The 17,949-nt window shown below is 45.2% G+C and overlaps 1 protein-coding gene across 5 annotated transcripts in view; it reads left to right on the top strand.

The window, feature by feature from the left end:
• Positions 1-17,949, top strand: part of GPM6A (glycoprotein M6A) — a 382,272-nt gene that overhangs the window by 285,592 nt on the left and 78,731 nt on the right. For all 5 annotated transcript variants that reach the window (XM_019534632.1, XM_019534634.1, XM_019534631.1 and 2 more), the window contains one exon: positions 2,151-2,343. In XM_019534632.1, the coding sequence (XP_019390177.1) occupies positions 2,151-2,343 (193 nt within the window). The remainder of the gene's footprint in view (positions 1-2,150; positions 2,344-17,949) is intronic.

Raw genomic sequence — 17,949 nt, 5'->3', positions numbered from 1 at the left:
CTCAATTCTGAGCTAATCAAGGATTGACAGACGGCAAAGATGACCTGTAGTTACCTCTCTACTCTTTTCTGATCTTGCACCAGGTGCAGCTTATTCAGAATAAAGAACCTGGTTACAGATGTGCTTCTTCATTTTCATTTTATTTTGTTTAGTGATAACATCAGGGTTGGCAACCTTTTACTAACGATGGGCTGCAACTTGCCACCTGACTGCCACTGGAGCACTGAACTCTGTCCCAGCTGTCTCTGCTGTACATGTACAGCTGCTTTTTCACCCCCTGCACCACTTCCCCTTCCAAGGCAGCCTCTGCCAAAAAAGTGCAGCATCTAAACATGTGGCAAGTGACAATTTGGACCAGCTAATTTGATGATGAAAGTAAACAGAGACTACAAGTGGGAGGAAAGAGATCATCAAGGCTAGGGACAGACGTTACACATACACTGTTTTAAGTGATCAGAAACTAGTTTAAACCTGTAACAGAACAGATGTTCAGTGCACATAAACCAGTTTGAAAATGGCTGAAACCAGTTTGAGATAAACCTGGTTGAATGTAGTATCAGAGTTAAGTGATTTGGGTCAAACTGGTTTATGCAATGTCTGTCCCAGACCTTTTGCTGGTTTAGGATAGATCGGACTCCCCCCAGTATCCTGACATGCTCTCTGGGCTGGATGGAGCTCTCTGCTCCACAGTAGAGCTGGTCCCTCCCCTCTGCTCCCTGGCTGCAGCTCCAGAGATTTCAGGCTGCTGTACCCCCACCCCCTCACCACTCCTTGCTAAGCAGCCCCCGCTCCCCTCTGCCTTGCTGAGGAGGTGTTTGTGTATTAGCTAGCAGACCACATGCTGGCTATGGTCCCTTCTGAGTCAACAGGCAGAATCAACAGGTAGCTGGTAATGTGCCTCTGTGATTAATATATATGATTAATATCTCCTGAGAGAGGTAGATAGCCATATTAGTTTGAAGGCAGGCTCAAGGGCAGGGCAGAATGACACCTTCTAAATTAATTCAGAGAGGCATGAGCTTTTGTAGGAAACAGGGGTGATAATGGGGTGATAAAAACTGAGTTAGGGGTGATAAACACGGTTATTAATTCCCTGCTGTGCTAATCAGAGCATCCTGCCAGGGTCTGGCCCATTCCCGCCCTCAGCTCAGTGCTGTGGAAGAGCCAGAACGCTGCTCTAGCTCCCTTCGGCTTGTAGCCTGAGCCACTACAGGCATGTGCCTGCATTTTTGGGATGTTTGTCTGGTTACAAAACCGATTTAGCTTAGCCAGGTTAGGCTAACCTGCAAATATTGAATCCATTCAGGCTCAGGCTTTTTGAATGACTGCTCCTAGCCCAGATCATGCAGAAGAGGGATGGATGGAGCAGCGGTAGGGAGTCAGCTCGCTGTCAGTAAAATGTGGAAAGTGGGCTGGATGGGACCACAAGGTGACAGCAGGGGATGAACATGCTATTAGTAAAATATGGATTGGACTAGACCTTCACCGGTCAGATCCGGTGTCTTTGAATGCTGGATTCAGCCTGTTAGCTGTTCGTCATCAACCCCCATCTTAAATATGGAATTTTTTATTTGTTCCCTGCAGTGATTACTGCAGGATGTCTTTGCCATGTAAGAAATTCTTTAACTTTTTTTAGAACTATTTTAAATTGCTTACAGCTATTTGAAAAAAAGAAAAGAAATTAATACCAAGATGGGTGTTTTTGCATAAAAAAGGAATGACATCTGGGAGAGTGATTAGAGTAAAAAGTTCTGGCCACCTGGCAGATACTGTATGATCAAGATTTTCACTTGTTTCATCTTAATCCAGCAAGGCAGTCACCAGTCTTGTCTATAATACTGGTTCTTGGCTCATTCACACTATTAGAGTCCTTTTAACCATCAGGGTTGTGGGTATTTAGAAAACATAAGCACTGTATTAACCCCTTTCTATTACAGAGTTCTTCCCAGTCTGAGGACAGTGACAGGTGTAGGAAAGACTGTAATATTGATGCTCAACAAACTCTTTCCTTGGCCTGTGGTCTCAGTATCCAGAAATGCATTTGTAATATCCCCGAATGCAAATATTGCCCCAAAACAAAAGAGATGCTTTTACTTTGAAGACAGATCAATACCAAAATGTGTTAAAATATTCTCTTCTATCTTATTCAGGGTGCTTTGAATGCTGTATCAAATGCTTGGGGGGGATTCCCTATGCCTCGCTGATTGCCACCATCCTGCTGTATGCTGGTGTCGCACTGTTCTGTGGCTGTGGACATGAAGCACTTTCAGGAACTGTCAACATTCTGCAAACCTACTTTGAGATGGCAAGAGCTGCTGGGGATGTTATTGATGTCTTTACCATGTAAGTCATTATTTAACCTTTTCTCTGTTTTTGATTTCTGAATATTTTGTATAGGGAGATGGATTAGATTCATGACAATCTGCTGCAATAAAAAATAAAGGAAGAATAACCTTCTGTATATATAATTATATTAGATAAGTATAACAACTGAAATTCTGTAAATGCTAATATTTTTTTCCATTCTGCCATTCATTTCTAGTACTCCATGGTATCTTAGTAATTGGATACTAATAATTGTATAATCCATTGATTCATTGATGTATTTTGTGAACTTTGTGGACTATCCTTATTCCTTTTAATAATTTAATTAAGTGATGTAAAATATACCATATAACATACAAATATGCTTTTTTAATTAAAACTTTGTAAATGCAAATCACAGGAACTTAATTACCTTAAGGTAAAAAAGGATAGGGATTTACCATGTGCCTGCTGCTTTCGCTGAAGGCTAAGCTACTGTGGTTTAGCTTTCACCAACTTTGGAATATGAGTATGCATGTAGTCAATTACCCTAGAGTAACTAACTGTGGTAAAGCCTTACTTCCTTTTAGTTTGGGATAAATGGTTTGCCTGTATGTGTAGTTTTGTTTTGCATTTGTAATTACATTTCATACCTTAGAAGCATATTTTTCATGTGGTCACAAATGAATGAAAAATAAAGGTAAGCATCAATAATGTCCAGCTCTTCTAGAAAAAATGCTGAACAGTGCAAAAATCATACCTCTAATGTAAGCAAAGGGAAAACTGAACAATCCAAATAATGGTTTTGATGCTACTCTTGTCAGCTTCAAGCACTCACAGCATTTAGGTCTGGCCTTCCCTAATCAACATATTGGCTTAAAATTATGACATTGTTTAAAATACAAATGCAGGATTCCTTTTTATTTGCTTTTTCGTTTCTGAGCAGGCCTCCTTCTCCAACCTATTGATATTCCACTGGGAAAAACTTGTGGAATGGTGTGATTCTGAGTAGCATTCAGCTTCATTTCTGTGTCATCTGCTTTCCTTGAATGGGACAGCTTCCTGCCAACATAACGTAGTAGGCAGTGGCAGAAAAGTCTTGGCAAGGTGCAGTTAGAAGAGATTGAAGCATGGATCAGGGAGACGAGGGTGGAGGGAGGGGCTTCTGAAATCTGGAGCTTTGGATTTTTTTTTGATCCTTGGGATGTAAAAACCCATACCCCTTACTTCTTCCTCAAGTCCACAAGCCTGTACACAGTTCCTTTTGTTAAGCATATCTACCTCATCAGAGGTGCCATGGGTCTAATAGAATATCCTACTGAAATAAAATGACACATGTTTATGGTGACTCCTCTCCTCTTCCTTTCTCACAAATATATCCTGTTTGGTATTTCAGTGCAAGTTTTCCATTGCTGCACATGTACTGAGCTGAAGCTGAAATATCCTGTTCTTCATTCCAGGGAGTATTAGGTTTTCACAGTGAAACAAAGCAGTTCATTCACTATCGTACAAGAAGTGACAAAGCTAGGAGTATATTTCAGGTCTTCTGACTTTCACAGAGTTGTACCATTGCTTCTAGGTCATACATGTTTCCTTTGTGTGCAGGGATTTTCATATAATGAATGCTAGTCAATTGTTTGCTAGATTAGCCACCTGTATGCCACATCCAGAGGGTTGAGCTGCTTGAGCTGAACATCCTGTACTACTGCTTATAGTGCTTCTGGGAAACGTGGCTTTTTGCTATCTTTATTCTTTTTGGCCTAGCATAAAGAATTATGTATCTTACTTGACTTCACAGCTAGGGTTCAGTGTTATGGCTGAATGAAAGATCAGTCATTTTATTAGGCTCTAACACATTTTATTAGTCTCTAGAAACCCATTAGCAAAGAACTGTAGTAAATCGATGCTTTCACTTCTTAGCAAGTTTTCCAGATTTTCTCTGTCAGAATCTTAAGTGACACTCTCCGTCAATGCAGATAATTGATTGGAAATGATAGAGCAGCAATAAAGACTAATTGAATTGTTTTTTTGAAATACAAGTATTATCCTAAGCTGGAGTTCTTTGCCGCACAGCAATGCACGTATAGATGCTGGCAGCACTGGCTGAGACACAAAGGTGCTTCAGTGTAGGGTCTGCCTGCCTGCTAGCCCTGCACTGAAGCACCCTCATGCCCCAGTCAGCCCCTTGGTAGCACCTTGAGCCAGGTCCAAGCAGCCCTGGGCTGGCAAGCTGATCCCCTGAACCCCTTGCCAGGCACGCCTGCTCCGACCCAGCTTAACATGCTTCACTCTTGGGTGCACATGTAAATGTAGTGCCCAGGAGCAATAAACTCCGACAAAATATATGATGAAGTTTATTGTTTTGCATGAATTGCACATGTAGAGGTGCCTACAGTCATTGTTTTAAATCATGAAAGTCATTCTTAATAAACAGGGAAGTTTTAAAACCAATTTTTAGTCTGTGGTAAATACCAATTTTTGCCAGGACCAACTGAATTGCTTTGTTTTTCTGGATGACCTTTGTGGCACTTCATTTCAAGTTGGCTCAAATGTCTTCAACATTAACTTCATCTCTCTCCTGGGGCTATCTCCAAATAGTTATTTTTGGAAGTCCAACAAATGCTAAAAAGGAACAGTTACAGGGAGAAGCAGAAGGTAGCTAGAAACATCTTCAGGGGATTAACAGAAAAACAATCAACTATGTGGACATTTTAATGACAAATGGGGGATTCACTGTGTTGAGGGGCAAAGGGATTATTTCAGTCCCATGAGACTTAAAGAGATTACAACAAAATAAAAAATCATTAATTTCTCCAGAAAATTGACCCAAGGATATTTTAGGCATGACAAATTAATAGCCTTTGCTGTCCAATTTGTCATTTTAACAGTATCGTAATTGAAATGGAAGATTCAGCATGAGGTAATGTGATAGCCAAGCATCCTCTTAATAACTGCATTATTATATCAAAATACGTAGTATATCATATGAATGGCATTAACAGGTTGTCCAAAACTATGCCCATTTATTTAGCCATTGAATTTTATAGGAATCCAGTTGGTCTCAATAGAGGCTGATTAAGCTTATCATCTGAACTCTTTAATCTAGATTTTTTTGCCCTCTATGTTGGGTGAGGGCAGCTTCCTCGAGAAGTGTCCATATTTTCAGATACTTCTCTAGTCCTTTATTTCTAAGAATGGGTAGTATCTTTTATCAGTTATTTTTCAAAATAATATATGGAAGGACAATTAGGAAGATCTGGTCATGCCACATAGATATTTCTTAGTTTCAGCATAGTGAAATGAGAAAATAAAATTCTTGTTGCAAAGTGAAGCTTTGGTTCTCAGAAAATAATAATATTGCCATGGGGCAAAATCCCTATATCATCAAAATCAGTGGGGGTCTAGTCTATACATTCAGGAAAATGGTATCTGATGGGAAACTGTAAATAAGCATTTTACCTGTTTGCTTTGTTTCAAAATCATTGGAATTATATTTACAGTCACCCAGCCAGCATATTTAGATGTTGGGAGAAAAGCTTTTGAGATATCATACCAGCATGATCAATTGCCTTGCATGCAGTTTTCTGTCTAAACACATAATTGCTCCTGTGAAGAACATCCATGTCAAAAAGTTTCTGGCCCTTTAAGTAAAATAGTTTTTACTTCTGTGGAATAGAGCAAATGCTACTTGACTTGTCCTAAATAGATGGCGGGGAAAGTGCTTGCTTGTTAACTTCCCAATACTGAAGTTGAAAGGCTACAGAAGACCAGGAGCAAGAGAGCAATGGAGGAGTTTTCCAGATATGTGCTTTTGTTTTGGGGTATTTGTTTTCATCCTCTGAGCTGCAAAATTGGAACTAGAGGACCAGGAAAGGCTTGGGGCTGGGGGAATCAGTGGAGTGGCTTACTGTCAAATTTGTATTATCTGAACAAGTGGCTCCAAAGGGTGCAACACTTGGGCTAGGGATGGACGTTACATATAAACTAGTTTAAGTGATCAGGAACTGGTTTAAACCTGTAACAGAACAGATAGTCAGGGCACATAAACCAGTTTTAAATGGCTGAAACCAGTTTGAGATAAAGGTGGTTGAAAGTTGTATCAGACTCAACTGATTTGGGTCAAACCAGTTTATGCAACATCTGTTGCAGACCCCTTGCTGGTTTAAGATAAATCAGACTTCCCCAACATCCTGACATGCTCTTTGGGCTGAGACTCTGCTCCATGGCAAGGCTGGCCCCTCCCCTCTGCTCCCTGGCTGCAGCTCCGGCAGGGACTGCAGACTGATCAGCCCCTTCTCCTCCCCACTCCCTGCTAAGCAGGAATTCCCTTCTCCCCCCTGACTTTCTGAGGAGGTGTCTATGAATTAGCCAGCAGATCACATACTGGCTTCAGCCAGTGCTGAATCAACAAGTAGAATCAACAGGTATTTGGTAATGTCCCTCTGTTGTTTTCTTAATGGGGTGATAAACACTGAGTTAGGGGCAGGGATCTAGGTTTTCTGTTTCTCACAGAAAAATGGAGAAAACCACAGATCCCCTGTTTTTATTGGAGAAAACATGGATTTCTCTTTTTAGCAGAAAAATCCACAGATTCTCTTCTTTTGCAGGCTGGCACAGCTTCAGACTGGAAAAGCTGATTGCAGAAAGGGTGGGAAACCCCTTGCCTTGCCCAGATGGGGAGGGAGAGGGGGAAGGGCAGGGCCTGAGCTTCTGAGTCAGTCAAGGCTGGGCTCAGGCTCAGAGTCACCCTTTGCCCCTGGATCCTAGATGTAAATGGGGCTTGGGGGATGTGGGGCAGGGCTGGGGAAGATGGTTGGGGGCTGAGAAAGCAGGAGGTGCTGCCAGACCCAGGTGGTACACCACAGCTGGGAGCAGGGCCAGGGGGTAAGGGCAGAGGTGTCCCTCTGCCAGGGGGGGCTTTGTGGGCAAGCGATGCAGGGCAATGTGGTGGGGCCAACCATGTGCGGGCCACACACATGCTGCCTGGCTGCCTGCCCCGGGGAGGGGGAGGAGGAGGCTTCTATGTGCTTAACTGCACAGAGGTGGTGAGGGATGGTGGCTGGAGGGGCTGGGGGGGCTCGCACATGGTGGCCGCTGCCGCTTACCTAGAGGGCCATGTCAGTGGTGATGGGTGCTGCCTGCAAAACCTCTCCATGCTGCTGCAGAGCCATGCCCAGATCTGTGTGGCAGCAGTGGCAGTGTGGTGGTGGCTGGGTGGCACACAGCCATCCCCACCGCTATCCTGTGCCACGGCCATGGCTGCCATCACACTGCTGCTGCTGCTGTGTGGCTGCCTCCACAGCTCCAAGCAAGGCTCCGTGGTGGCAGCCGGAGGTTTTGTATGCAATGGCCATCACCACTGGCAAGCAGTGAGGGCCTCTGCATACAAAACCTCCCACTGCCACTGTGGAGCTGTGTGGCTGGCCATATGGCAGCACTGGCAGCGGCAGTGTGGTGGCGGCCATGGCCACGGTGCAGGATGGTGGGGGAGATGGCTGAATGCCTCCCGGCTGTCACCACACTGCCATTGCCACCCTGCTCCCAGCCACAGAGCTCTGGGCACAGCACTGTGGCAGCGCAGGGAGGTTTTGTAGGCAGTGGCTGTCAGGGCTGACACGGTCCTACAGGTAAGCAGCAGTGGCTGCCATATGCACGCCCCCTCCACCCCGCAGCCATCATCCCTCGCTGCCGCTGCAGAGCCGGCCACAGAGCTGTGCAGCTGGCCACATGCAAGCTTCCTCCCCTCCCTCCCCTGGGCGAGCAGCCGGGTGGCATGTGTGCAGCCCATGCATGGCGGGCACCACCATGCTGTGCCCTGCATCGTTTGCCTGCAGAGCCCCCCCATGGAGGGGCACCCCTGCCCTCACCTCCTGGCCCTGCTCCCAGCTGTGGTGTGCTGCCTGCAGCTGGCAGCACCCCCCTCTCCTTCAGCCCCCAACCACCTTCCCCAGTCCTGCCCCACAGCCCCCAAACCCCACTTACCTCTAGAATCCAGGGGAGAAGGACATGGCTCCACAGTGAAAGCACTTGCCCAGAAAGCCCCCCCCCCCCAGCCTGCATGCAGCCAACAGCACCCCGCAATACCACAGAGCTTTGCAGCTGGGTGTGGGGCATAAGCAGTGGTGCAGTGGCAGCTGCTGCATGCAAGCCCCTTGCTAGACCCCCCTGGCCGGATGGCACATATGTGGCCTGCACACGGTGGTGGCCACTGCACTGCCGCTGCCACGCTCTGTGCCACTTGCCCACAAAGCCATGCAGATGGCGATGGGATGGTAACACAGTGTGCAGTGACAGAGTTGCAGTGGTGGCTTCTGTGTGCAAACCCTCTGTCAGGCTGGCCAGCACGTGTGGCCCACAGAGTGGCACCCCTGCCTTCACCCCCTAGCCCTGCTCCTGAGAGCGGGCACAGGGGCGCACTCCCCCCGTTCTTGACCTACCCCCCAGCACCTTCCCTTTCCCCCGCCCTGCCCCATGCCTTTCCCCCATATACACTTACTTGCTGGGGTGGGTGTCATTGTCTGTATCTGATAAACACTTATCAAGTCCCTGCTGCACTGGTCAGAGTATTCTGCCTGTGCCTGGTAACACCCCACTCAGCATAGTACTGTAAAAGGGAAGGGAGGGCTGCTCTAGTGCCCCCTGGCTTCTAGTTTAAGCCACTGCAGGCATGTGCCTGCATTTCTGGGATTTCTGGTCAGTTACAAACCAGTTTAGCCTAAGCAGGTTAGAGTAACCTGCAAAGATTGAATCAGTTCAGGCTCAGGGATTCTGAATGTCTGTCCCTAGCCTTGAACAGCTCCTTCGAGAAGCAGAGAAGATTTTCAGTGAATGGGGCTGGTGGAAAAGGGACAAAAAGTCGTGGAAGTGACAGAGGATGCCAGAACTAGAGATGTTTGTGTTGGTGTACAGTATTAGAGAGATTTTAAGGAGTATGAATAAATATAAAGGAGGACACTGCACAATAAAACCACCCTTCTTCAGGGAGCCAATATTTGTTGTTGCATTATTTCAAGAAAAAGTTGAATAGTTATTGTTCCAACTGCAATATAAACTGAGAAAGCTATAACTCATGTAACTTTATTGTTAACTCAGATGGGAAAAACCTGGTTAGCAAAGATTCTTTCAAGGTGCAAAATGGAAAGATCTGTAGAGATTTTGCAACTAAGTTAGGAATATTTATAGACTAAATTTGCAAATCGCCTTTGCAAAGGGTAGCTCACTGTGGTTTAAGCCTTGCAGTTCTTAATGATTTACCTTAGTGCAAAAATTTCCCTTTATTTTGACTGCTAACAGTTCAGTTAGGCCTCCAGGCAAGATTTGCTTGCTAAAGGATGTAGGAAAATGATTGAGTTGCGGTATTGATGGCACATCATACTTAATATACACTTTACTGAGACTATTCTATGTTTGATTTTTTGGCTGGGAGAGAGCACAAGGCGGTACTGTTAATAACATCCACATGTTGGACTAATTTGTACTTATCATAAAATGTATTTTTGTGCTTCCATTATAAATCTTTCTCAAAATCAATTGGACCTCAATCTCTGCATGTAGATGTTACAGGTAAGGCAATATATAAATGCTGACAGAGAAATAAGTTTGTCCTACAGATCTGAATAAAGAGATTTCCCTGGCTCATATTTGTATAAATCATTTGGAAAAAAATATTTGGCAACTTCCCTTCCTATAACTGAATCTCTCTGCATTCCATTAAATAGTTTTCCTGAACTGATATGATAGACTAACTAACTATTCCTTCTTCAAAATTTTTCTCTATACACATGCAGCTGGTATCTTATTTATAATACTTAAGGAATATACCAATTTCTCAGGTATTGGTTTTGCTTTGTATGTCATTTTGTATATGACTTCTGTTTGGCCCTATTTCTTTAAATCTGCACTGTTATACATCTTGCACCAATGCAAACCCCTAAGGCTTCACCGGCTAGCCAAGTGGGTATAAGGTTCTGCCTACATGAACACAGTTATAGATTAAGTACCTTAGACTATAAGGATTAGTGTCCTCATCCTTGTTTGTACAGCACATAAGACAGTGGGACCCTGATCCAGCTTAGGGCTTCTGGAGGTTACTGAAGTATAAATACAAGTTGTAGCATTTTAATAACTTCATAAGTTTTAGACATACTTGGTTAGCAATAGCTTTAATTGTTTTAAACAATGCAGAGAAATGCCATCTTTCATAATTTGAGAGGAAAATATGCAACTGCTAAACTGCAATATTATCTAAAGAGATATATAGATGTCTTATGAGGGGTTAGCATGAGGGGTTACCAAATTTAAAGAAATCTGGTACAGATATTATAAGTAAATATTTCATGTATAATATTAAATATTTACTTAAAATGTATACCAGATTTCTCTAAATTTGGTATTGTGTATTATGCAGCTAATAATATGCATTTTAGTAAATTTTTAGTTTTATATCTACAAAAACAGCCATAATGGCTTTATAGAGAACAATATAATTTAATATCAATAATAAAAATGTTCAAGGGGTGCATTAACATGTGCAATAAATGCACATGAATAAACTCTGGAGCTTATAACTACAGATTTTATTGCTCCTGGGCACCGTGTCTTCACATGTGCTTGGGACCACAGCATGTTGAACTGGGTAGGAGTAACCCTAGCTGGCAGAGGGCTGGTGGTGGAGGGGGAGGCAGTCAGCCTGTCTGACTGGGGCTGTTTCCCCTGGCTCAATGTGTTGTGGAGGGGGCGGCCAGGGCATGACGATGCTTCAGTGTGGGGATAGCCAGCAGGCAGCCTTGAAGCACCCTTGTGCCATAGCTGTCTGGGACAGCATCTACACATGCGCTGCTGTGGAGTAAAAAACTGTGCCACAGGTTAGTACTTGTATTGACAAGTACTACCCTGCTTTGGAGTTACTAGTTTACTCTAGCCTAATAGGGGCATACATGTAGATGCACGTCATTCACTGCATAGCTAATTAATCTACTGTGCAGTAAACATCTCATGTAGATGTGCCCAAGAAGTATTTTTAAACCTTTTAGGATGGAGACCAATACAATGCTGTATTGCATCAAAAACATGATTTCTAAAAATGTGTTGAAATAGTTCCATACAATCATTTTTTTCCAAGCAGTTAACTAATATATATTAATATAAATTTTTTTGTATTGCTGCCATATATTTGTAATGATCTTGCATTTGTACAGCAAAACAATTACTTTACAAAACTTACTGAAGAGTTATGCAGCATGTGAGAAGCAAGGATTGTTTGGGTATTATCTTCAGTCAGTATGTGAGACAAATTTTGCATAAGACCCCATGAATACTGTGTTATCCTTCCCCCCTGAAATGCTGAGAGGGCACACCACATGCCTTTTGAGGCAGAAAGTGTAAAGGAGACATCTAGGATAGGTTTGGGGGTTATATAGGGCCCTGGCTTAGTGCTTCATTTTCACAGTGCATAGTTTTGCTTATTTATGTTTATGGCAAGGGGATACTCACTGGGTAGATATCAGTCAGACTATAGATCAATAACATTTTGGTGGGAGTTCATGCCTTGACTTGGAATTACATTTTAATGGTGAAATTTACTTTTCTGTGGGAAAAGTAAATTATACATCAATTAAATCATAATGATTTTTTAAGGTCATAGAGGAAAGAGTGAAACAGGTTTGATTAATACACTTACATTTTAATTAACATACACTTTAAATAAATGAGACAATTGTTATCTTGCTGGAATGATTCAGTAATGAATAGAACATGATGTTTAACAAAAATAGCATTGTAAACACTTCATGCAAAAGATAGGGGCAAGATCTTCCATTGAAAATAGGGCCAAATACCTCTGCAGTATTCTGCAGTTGGCCGTTTCTGTAACAAAGTGAAATTTTCTGTGTCATGTAGCAATCTACATGACAGCCTAGCCTGTGTTCTGATAAAATGCAGAAAATAGGTGCTCATAAGGAAGATAGCATTAGCAGGTATTAGTAAAATGTTGTCATATCTAGACTAGCATCTAGATGTAGCACCATTTTAATAATGAACAAAGAGATTCACATGAATTCATGAAAAGAAATCTATGAATAATAGCAGAAGAGATCTTTAAGTCGGGAGCTTGTCAAATCATAACGTAACAGGAAGGAACAATTTAGGAAGCAAATCAGCATCCTGTCAAGTATGTTTTTTGCTTCAGAAAAATATCTTTAAAAAAAACATACATAAATGACCATACTTGTCAGTCAGCTAACTGAGAATTCTGGAGACCAATGTTTTTTATCTACCTACAAGACCTAACAGGCAAGGCCAGAGGCAATGTAAGCTTTTTTCATTCTGTCAGGTAAGGGGTGAGTCAGCCTTAAGAGTGAGACAGCATAGCTCTATTCTTTGTCTTTTTGGTTTCTATCATGTCTGATGCTGACCCTGGACCTCCTAAGTCTTATCTTAATTTTAAGAAAAAGGTCAATAAGAAAGGAACCATTTCTAGAGGTGAAGATGGAGCACAACAACCATGTTTGTCCTGTAACACTTGGGCCAGGGACAGACTTTACACATAAACGGTTTAAGTGATCAGAAACTGGTTTAAACCTATAACAGAACAGACATTCAGTGTACATAAACCAGGTTGAAAATGGCTGAAACCAGTTTGAGATAAACCTGATTGAATGTAGTATCAGACTTAACTGATTCGGCTCAAATTGGTTTATGCAATGTCTGTCCCAGGCTCTTTGCTGGTTTGAGTTAAATCAGAGACCCCCAGCATCCCAGCATGCTCTCTGGGTGGGGCTCTCTTCTCCAGCCCAGCCAAGCTGGCCCTGCCCCTTGGCTCTGCCAACCGAGCAGGGACTGGCAGGGGCAGGGGTTTGGACAGAGAGGGGTTTAATTCCCGGTCCCTGTGCCACTGGCAGGGACCTGAGCCGGGTGTGTCCACATTCCCTCCTTGCTGCTGCAGCAGGGGGCCTCCATGAGCCCTGAGGCAGAGCGGGGCAGGAAGCAGAGTTCATTTCCTTCCCCTCTACCCCACTGGCAACCCTGCCCAGAATAGGCCCCTGGCTATTCCCTCTATCGGAGGCCAGAGGAAACCCCCCCTCCCTGCCCCCAGCTGCCCTCCCCGCCGCTGTGGTGGGAGGTAACAGGGCCCTTACTGGCAGCAGCATTCCGTCACACTGTGGGGGAGAGCAAGTCCCTTCCCAGCGAGGGGCTGCACTGTGGGCTGGCCGGCACGTGGCAGCGCTGGGGTGTAGAGCGGGTCAGAGCCCTGCAAAGCCCCGCCATGCCACTGTGCTCCACAGCCGCTCTGCCAGCCGCACAGTGCAGCCCTGCCAGGAAGTCATGACGGGCTCCTGCCTGTGGGTCACTCACCTCTCGCTGCTTCAGCTGCTGGGTGGGGGTGGAGCTGGCCCTCATTGCTCATTCTGTGCTAGGGCAAGCCACTGAGGGGGTTTATTCAGCTCCCATTATTTCTCCCAAGCTTCAGCTGCAGCCTGGCTGGGCAGACCCCACAGCCAGCAGCTGAATAAGCCCCTTCCTGTCAGGAGGGGCTTGCCCAAAGCACAGAGAGAGGCCACTCCACCACAGCAGGGTCTGCTTGGCCCAGCTGCTTCTGTCCTGTGCTCAGAGACGGCGACTGAAAAAGCCCCCTCCTGCTGGCCGGGAGCTGTCTCTGGGCGCTAGGCAGCAGTGGCCGTGCTGGGTAGACCTGGCTCCGGGCAGACCCTGCTGCGGTAGGGTGGCCCCTCTGTGCTTGGAGCAAGCCCCCTCCCAGCAGAAAGGGGGTTATTCAGCTGCCAACCACTTGCATCACAGCCTCAAGCTTGTCCTGAGCGCTGAACAAGAGGCAGGGGCCGGCTCCACCGCCACCTGGCAGCTGGAGCAGTGAGAGGTGAGTGACCCGTAAGCAGGAGCCAGTCACGGCTTCCCAGCGAGGCTGCACTGTGGGGCTGGCAGAGCAGCTGTGGCACACAGTAGTGCTGGAGGGACTTGTAGGGCTCTGGCCTCTTCCACACGCCAGCACTGCCAGACACAGCCTGAGCCCACAGTGCAGCCCCTCACCGGGAAGGGACTTGTTCTCCCCCACAGAGTGACAAGGGCTGCTGCCCACTGTAAGGGCCACGTTCCCTCCTGCTGCAGCGGCGGGGAGGGGGCATGCCCAGGAATGGCCCCTGGGGGTGGGGCAGGGATAGGGTTATTCCTCTGGCCTCTGGCAAAGGGGACAGCCAGGGGCCTATTCTGTGGAGGGAGCCAGTGGGGTAGAAGGGAAACGAACTCTGCTCCCTGCCCCGCTCTGCCTCAGAGGCCATGGTGCCCCCCCCTGCTGCAGCAGCAAGGTGGTAGTGTGGGCAGACCCAGCTCGGGTCCCTGCCAGTGGCAGAGGGAGGGGGAATTAAACCCTTCTCTGTCTAGTTCATCCTGGGTTGGCCATGCCCCCCCAGCATTGCTTCCCTGCAGCCAAGGGCTGGCTCTAGCACCCTCTGTGCCTGGCATGAGCAACTGTATGGCACAGTTGCCTCATTCCAGAGAGCATATTTGTCCTGTTACAAACCGGTTCAGTCTAGGCAGGCTAGAGTATCCTACAAAGGTTGAATCAGTTCAGGCTCTGGCTTTCTGAATGTCTGTCCCTGGCCATGAAGGTTAGAAACAGGCCTTGAGTTAGGACAGATTATCTGAAAGACATGATGGATTCATGAGCAGAGGAAGTACTCACACTTAGAGATCATTCACCTCTCCTTTGCTTCCCAAGGGGTAGTTTTTATTGCTTTTATTCTGAGTAGCTCCAAACCTACTTGTACTGGGCCAGGAGGAGCAGAGCTGGGTCAGGACCAGGGGGCAGTGAGGTGGTGGCAACCCATGCGTCTTGCCGGCTACCTGAAGCTAATCAAAGGCGTGGGGTGGCCATAATCTGCCTGCAAAATTGGGACCATCGGGCCAATTACATTAATCAAATCTTGCAGGGAGCCCCTGGTATTTGGCCTTGGACTCCACAGTTTGAGTGCATCGCTGGTTATATTACATAAAACAATGAACTTTTCTTCATATGATACCAAACAAGATTGATGAAGAGAATGTGGCATGCACAACTTGTTTAGCCCTTGGCAAATCATTTGTAGTGCTGTCCTACATGAAATTATTTTAAGAAATCCAGAACTAGAAAGGAAAATTACTTACCTTGCAGCAGTTGCCTAGACTATGTTTTCCACCAAGAGAAAGTCTTTGCTAATTCCTTTGTTAACCTTAGCCTGTTTGGTTATTTGCTTTTATCATTGCACTCTAAACTGTAAGTGACTGTTTATTATATTCTCATTTTGTTCCCTTATGAATTCTCCTCCTTTCTATTCTCTAGTAATTGTAGTAATTGTTTTCTAAAAAAAACTCTACATGAGGCTACATGAACATTTTCTTATTGCTTGCATTTTTTGCAGAGATATTATAGACTATTATGCCTTAATTATGTTGTTATGTGAGGCATTTTGGCCTCACTCTCTATGAAGTGTATGAATAATTCCCTTTCCTTTGTTAATTCTGTTTCTTACTTTCCTAAAATGTTATACATAGGAGTAGCCCAGCAAAATCTGCCTTTATGACATTTTGCACAGGTAACTGGTGTTGAATTTAATAAATTGAATAGATGAAGGACTAGATTTAGTCTGGGTTTCTTTGGCAGAAGCAAAATCACAGAACCAGGAGTAGGAAATTCATTAAAAAGTGACAATGGTTTAGTGGCAAAAAGTGGCTGCAGACTTCCTTCAGTTGGATGTTAGCAGAGTAAGAGAGACTTAGCGAGAGCAAAATAAATAAATAAATAAAAATGTAAAAGTTGGGCATATCTCCCAAGTATCTTTCTGTGGAATCCCTTTCAAAGTTTAAATCTGCAAAATTGCCCCTGAAAACTGAAAAGCCTGAGGGAGAGTAAGTTGGACTGTCATTCATAAAGTTCTCTCAGGATGAATCACCTAAGGGTGCATGGCATTCATTAAGTACATAGAGAAATGGAAATCATGCCTCCCTTTGCCAGGTTAAATGAGTTTAATCTCTGGTCTAAGAGTACTAGACAGAAAGCAGGGTAGATTCGCACATTATAGACTAAATTAGAGACGCATAAGCTTTCATAAGCATTGGACTTACTTCATCAGTAAATAGAAACCAGTGATTTGAATGCAAAGGGTAGGGAAGAGGGAAGAAAATGGAGGGGGTACTGCTGAGAGAGGCAAGGTGGACAGGAGAGAGAAAAACAAAGCAGTTAACCCATTGAATGACATCAGATTATAAAAGTTTATCCAGGTAATGGGATAAGAATCCATAGTCTTGTTTTAGACTATATTTAACGCGAATCCCATCTGTGTATAGATGACGCATAAGTGCTGCTGGAGCAGAGGGGCACAACTCTGCACTGCCTGTGCCCCCACTGCTGCTGGGCATTGAGCTCAGCTGGACTGCAGCCCCATGCCCCACTGTTGGTGCAAAAATTGCACTGCCACCACCTCCACTGCTGCCAGGCCCTGGCTCCTGCCAGGCTTCAACCCCATCCCCCACACCTTGCTGTTGGCACAGAAATGGGAGCGGGAGGGAGGGCATGTGATCCCTCCCACCCCGTTTCCTCCAAGGAGCCTATGGATGATTTCTTGTTATGCAGTTTCCTGTTCAAGTTTATTTTTAAAGTTTTGGGGCACTTGTACACATGATGATGTCATGCTGTACATATGATGAAAATGTCACTTTGTGTAGCTTAATGGCATCACACATTATACATGCACCAGTTTGGGGTTTTTTTCATGAGCTTGCATTGTTGTAGACTAAACTACATCCTGATGTAATTTAGTTTGCGATGATGCATTGCAGCTAAACAGTCAGCTCGTCCCCTGGCCACAGGAGAGGCGGGCAGGCTCCACAGAAAAAAAGGATCAGGCCCATTTCTGCCTTCAGCAGACACCTGCCTGCAGTCAAGGGGTGAGCTGCCAGTAGGCTATGCAGTCCCTGGGCTGTGGCACCCCCTGGGGCCACCCAGGCTGGCTGCTAGTGGGCCAGGTGCTGTCCTAGCTCAGAGGCAGTACCCAGCCTGATCCAACTCTTCTGCCTGCATGGAGGGCAGCACTGGGCCCTGCTGGCAGCTCACCCCCCAGCCAGGGGCAGGCTTCACCAACAAAAAAGAAAAAGGATCAAGCCCCTCACTGTAATGTAACAGAAAAATAAAACCCCTAAACTGAAATGGTGCATTTCAATTAAAACCCTACCATTTCAATTTAGGGAGCATAGAAGACTAAACCCCCATCACATGTACAAGTGCCCCAGGAACAGCAACTCTTAAATCAGCAGTGGAAAGCCCGGGGAGGATTAAGTGTTCTGCCACAGGCTTATGTGTTTTGTTTGGAACTGATTTCAGATCTGCATTCATTCAGTCTTACATGTGGGGATTGCCTGTTTGTCCAATATAGGCAGCAGAGGGGTGCTCTAAGAAGGTGATGGTGTATATGTCATTAGCAGAGGTGCAGGTAAATGAACCTTGAATGTTATAGTCCATGTTATTTCACCCAGTAATGATGTGGTCTGTGTTGATGCAAGGGCACAGCTGTCTTTTGGTTCCAGAGCAAGGCCTGGTGCCTCAGTGAGAGTTATGTAGTCTGTTGCTGGAGAGATGCTGTCTGAGGTTGTGGGGGTGCC

The sequence above is a fragment of the Crocodylus porosus genome, unplaced genomic scaffold (genome assembly GCF_001723895.1).
Source record: "Crocodylus porosus isolate Cpor-Errol unplaced genomic scaffold, CroPor_comp1, whole genome shotgun sequence".
Lineage (NCBI taxonomy): Eukaryota > Metazoa > Chordata > Crocodylia > Crocodylidae > Crocodylus > Crocodylus porosus.
The sequence above is the reverse complement of the archived record's forward strand: the minus strand, read 5'-3'. Positions and strand labels throughout refer to the sequence as shown.